Source organism: Sinocyclocheilus anshuiensis, unplaced genomic scaffold (genome assembly GCF_001515605.1).
Source record: "Sinocyclocheilus anshuiensis isolate Anshui unplaced genomic scaffold, SAMN03320099.WGS_v1.1 scaffold894, whole genome shotgun sequence".
Classification (NCBI taxonomy): domain Eukaryota; kingdom Metazoa; phylum Chordata; class Actinopteri; order Cypriniformes; family Cyprinidae; genus Sinocyclocheilus; species Sinocyclocheilus anshuiensis.
Window position 1 is genome coordinate 398,925 of NW_015536505.1, and position 4,996 is coordinate 403,920.

General features: G+C 35.9%; 1 protein-coding gene across 1 annotated transcript in view; it reads left to right on the forward strand.

The window, feature by feature from the left end:
• The window catches only part of LOC107691157 (Niemann-Pick C1 protein-like), a 46,435-nt gene that overhangs the window by 15,355 nt on the left and 26,084 nt on the right, over positions 1-4,996 (forward strand). The window contains 6 exon segments of the mRNA XM_016489645.1: positions 236-459; positions 843-943; positions 1,585-1,687; positions 1,843-2,032; positions 4,180-4,362; positions 4,607-4,721. Of these exon segments, the coding sequence (XP_016345131.1) occupies positions 236-459; positions 843-943; positions 1,585-1,687; positions 1,843-2,032; positions 4,180-4,362; positions 4,607-4,721 (916 nt within the window).

Consider the following 4,996-nt stretch of genomic DNA (forward strand, 5'->3'; position numbering starts at 1 on the left):
AAAAAGTTTAAATGTCACTTGCTTTGATTTGTTAAAATCTTTCACAATGACATTCAAACTTTTTAACTGTCCTAATACTTTTGAATACAGTATGAAATATTTTTTTTAACAATGACTAGTCCATTAGGTCAACTAGTTTTTAATTTGTTGTTTTATTGTTAATATTTTTAGTGTTTTAATCATTCGATCGATCCTCCATGCACCATACTCAACACTTGCTCTGTTGTCCATGTAGGTGTTGGATCTCCAGACAGAAATTGCAAAGCTGACAGCTGAATATAAGGGGGAGACAGTTACTTTTAAAGACATCTGTATTTCTCCTCTGGCTCCTTACAATGACAACTGTACCATCCTAAGTTTGTTAAACTACTACCAGAACAGCCATGAAGTCCTGGATCATAAGGATGCTGTGTTCTATGTCAACTCTGACTATCACACTCATTTTTTATATTGTGTCAGGTGAGCTCTACTGTTTTTTTTTTCTTCTAATTTTGTAAGCCACGTTAGCAGCACCCTGATTCCCTGCAGAAAAATACAGTTTAGGTTTAAATAAAAAAATATATACATTGCTGATGTGTTTTATGTTGTAGAATAAAATGTGAAAACATCTTGACTTTAATTCAGGCATTTAACCAAAAACTCATTCAAAAAAACTGACTTTAGGAATATGGAACTGGAAGTGCTAAAATGTTTGCTCCTTTCCAGTTTTTGGACTACAAAAATGTCACCCCTGCAACACTCTATTATCGTTCATGTTGCATTTGTTCAACTTTGTAAATTAAAATGAATAAACTCACAACTTTCCTTGATTCACTGTTTCTTATCTTTTGCTTTTGTATTAGTTCTCCCGCGGCCCTGGACGACACAAGCAAGTCACATGACCCCTGCATGGGTACATTTGGAGGACCAGTTTTCCCTTGGCTTGCTCTTGGGGGATATGAGGGTGAGTTTGACTAAAATAAACATAAAATACAAAAGAACAAAGACGTCATTGTGATCTCATTTTGGTAGCATTTCCTACCTTTTGAAAATTGAGGGTCAAGTTTGGTGTTTTTTGTTTTTTTTTAATCAAAAATACTGGGGAAAATAAGCATAATATTGTGAAATATTACAATTTAAAGTAACTTTTCTATTGTAATACATTTTCAAATGTAATTTGTTCCTGTGATGATGGCAAAGCTGAATTTTCAGCATTTTCTAACATATATTGTAAATATAAATTGAAAGAAAATTAAAAACACGTTAAAACATAAATACATAAGTCAAATCTGCTCTACTAGCCCTTTTATTAGCAATTTTAACACAAAACTCTAATTGGGGCGGTGCTTTTGGAGAAACATTCTTATTGGCTGTATTACCAATGAATGCTGTTTTTTTTCTGTCTTAACGTGTTTTTGTAATTTTCTTAATTTGCTTTTCTTTACTATTTGGCACAAATCATATCTAATATGTTTAATAGGCTAATCGATAAAAGTGTTTAAGATACTCTTTCTTTTAGCTTTTGTAAATGTTTTTTTTTTTCATTGTAACTTTATATATAACTTTTATTTGTCTTTGTTCGTTTTTTCTGTTATTCCTATATAGGCACTGCCTACAACAACGCCACAGCTCTAGTGATCACCTTTCCTGTCCACAACTACCTGAATGACACGGACAAACTAGGCAAAGCTTTGGCATGGGAGAAAGTGTAAGTTTGATTAAATTATCTGATTAGTGTATTTTATGGGTGAATATTTTATGAAAAGATTATAAAAAATGAATGCTTTGATCTAGAATGGCATCTCTTTTGTGGTCATGTATGTGGTCATATACTGTATATTCAGGATACCCATACCTCCACAGGTTTGTCAACTTCGTGAAGAACTATGACAACCCCAACCTGACCATCGCATTCAGCTCCGAACGCAGCATTGAAGATGAGATCGACCGCGAGAGCAGCAGTGATATCACCACCATCGTGATCAGCTACGTCATCATGTTTGTCTACATCTCGCTGGCTCTGGGACACATTAACAGCTTCTGGACCCTGCTGGTAAGGGTATCTCTATTCTAAATGTGACCTTTTTGAAATGTTTGTTTGGTAATGGTGCAAAAAGAAGAGTATGGATTAGGGGTGGGAATCACAAGAGGCCCCCATGAGACGATATTATCACGATACTTGTGTCACAATACAATATTATTGCTTTTTTAAATATATTGCGGTATTCTGCGATATATTGCAATTTATTACCTTTTTCCAACTTCAAATTATGTCCCCAAACGAAAACTTTGGCAACACCTGTTTTAACTAAAAAGAAACATTTCTCAGTTTGTTAATCTCACTTCAATTTTATTGTTGCAGTGCAAAATGGGATTGTCAAGCAGAAAAACTGACCAACCCTTTCATGAAAACCTGTCATAAATGTTGTATGCACCTGGCAAACTCAACTATTTGTATTACAGTCTAGTCTAGTCAACCTTAATTAAATGTAAACAGGTATGCACTGCTGTGCTACTACAGGTATTTTGAACAATGCAGCTTGAACTTGTACAAAAAAGCTGTGCAGATCCTTGAGCAATTGGGGCATTTGAAAGTAAATTACTGTTAAATTTAAAATAAATAAAACATAGTTTTACATTCAAATAAAAATGTTACATTTAAATTAAACATAACATGTATTCAATGTGTAAACAATGTGCTACAACAGGTATACTATGCACTTGGTCTTAGTATTTTTACTTTCATTCATTCCATGTAGTTCCAAGCCAGTTCTATATCACCGTTCTATATTAATGCACTGCTTTAATTGATGCATACACACACACGCACGCACCACTCGCACATAAACACAGTGAGAAGGGAGAGAGGTCGGAGATTGCAGATCGCATTGCGCGCACACCGAAACTTATTGTCGGTGCTGCCCCGCGACTTTTATTAATAAAATAACAGATACTAGATCGCTTCATTATCTTCCTCAGAAACTAAAATCAAAGTAACTAAACAGCTTCATAGTTTGTAGAGCGAGACGCACAGACTCAAGTAATTCACACACACAACTGTCATCTCTCTCTCGATCGATAATTGATTCAAATAAATGCTATAATTCATTCAAATAAATGTGGTCTTACCACACTATTTCATCTCTGTATCTGATTTGAAGCGGGCAGAAAGCTAGAGCTAAAGAGCCGTAACTGACGAAAATAACCGTAATTTTTACCCTTCCGGTTAAATATTGCGCTGCTAACATCGTAAACAGCTTTAAGTTGTCAATACTGGCAAATGACCATGGAATAAGCGGGATAATCAACGGCTTGCCTTGCATTAAAGGATTTAAGAAAAAAAACTCAACACCATCTAGTGGACTGTAAAGAAATTGATTTTGTTGTTCTACCAAATAGTATAATAAAAGATAGATACTTGGCGTCCGTGTATCGATACAGTATTGCCGAGGAAAATATCGCGATACTGTGCTGTATCGATTTTTTCCCCCACCCCTAGTATGGATATTGCTTAATTCAAATGAATATACTATAAACCTTCTAAAAATACACTTACAATATACACTTTTTAATCTTCTGATGCTGGCATTAATATAAAAGGTTTAGTAGATGTCCCTTAGCCATTATAATGGCTTATACTGGCACATACTGTAACGAATTATGTATTATGATCTTAATACAGTATGTGCTTTCTGCCATCTGTTTCCTTCTCTTTTTTTTTCCTGTTAGCCCTCACTTTCAGTGCAAATTTTTCCATGCTTAAGCACAAACCCCCCTTCCCGCATCTACACTTAGGGTAAGGTTAGAGTTTATGTTCGGGCTTAGTATTTCTTTCAGCATTGTATAGGCTGTCAGCATCGTGATTGACCAAAGAACTCATTAAAGTCAGTAAAAAAAATCATGTGAAGAACAAAAGTGCTACATGTTTAAAAACCTGAAGAACTGTTTTGCTATTTTGACACACCTTATTGAAACAGGAAGTTTGGATAAGGCATACCAAAGAGTTTGTCCTGTTTTTAAAAAGAACATTTGCTACTTGTCGTTGATGGTCGGGGGCAGCAGGTCTTTATGTTTTAGGGGGAGGGACTGGAGTGTATTCCCCTGGAAACAAGTCATCAATATTTGTAGTCAATTTTCCTGCCATTAGGCTGAGCTTGCATATCCTCATTATTTTAAATGCTGCATTTGTACGTTTCGCAGGTGGACTCTAAGATCTCTCTGGGTATCGCCGGTATCCTGATCGTGTTGAGTTCAGTCGCATGTTCGCTGGGTATCTTCAGCTACATCGGCATCCCCCTCACACTCATCGTCATTGAGGTCATTCCCTTCCTCGTGCTGGCTGTGGGTGTGGACAACATCTTCATCATTGTACAAACCTACCAGGTGCGTGGTGTTGTCTTCTTACACAGTTTATGCCCTGAGAGCAGATTCTGCTCAAACATGACACGGTTATTGTTGATTGTTCATGTCAACTTACTTAGCCCACTAAAATAGCTCAGACGAGCACCTTTTAGTTCCTGTTTTTAAATGTTAATTTTGTTTTCACTTCAGGGTTTTTAGGATTGTTGATGGGTAGGATTGTTTGCTTTCAAAAAACTGCCGAGTAATACATTTTTCTTTTCTTCAGAGAGATGAGCGAATGCCTGAGGAGGAGCTTCATCAGCAGATTGGACGTATCCTCGGAGAGGTGGCTCCCAGCATGTGCCTCTCTTCATTCTCGGAGACAGTTGCTTTCTTTTTAGGTATGTCAACCTTAGTCCAGTAAATTAACTCTTATATTTCTAACAAATGGTAGATGAAATGGAATGAATGCCTCTGCAGTAAGTTATAAACCATTAATATAAATCCTAGTATTATAAAGTGTTTTTTTTATAATTATTTCAAATCTAAGTATGGTCAAGTTGTTTTTACTAGGTGCCTTTTATATCAAGATTTACACATTTTATTAAAGGGGTCATGTGATGCGATTTCAAGTTTTCCTTTCTCTTTGGAGTGTTACAAGCTGATTGTGCATAGA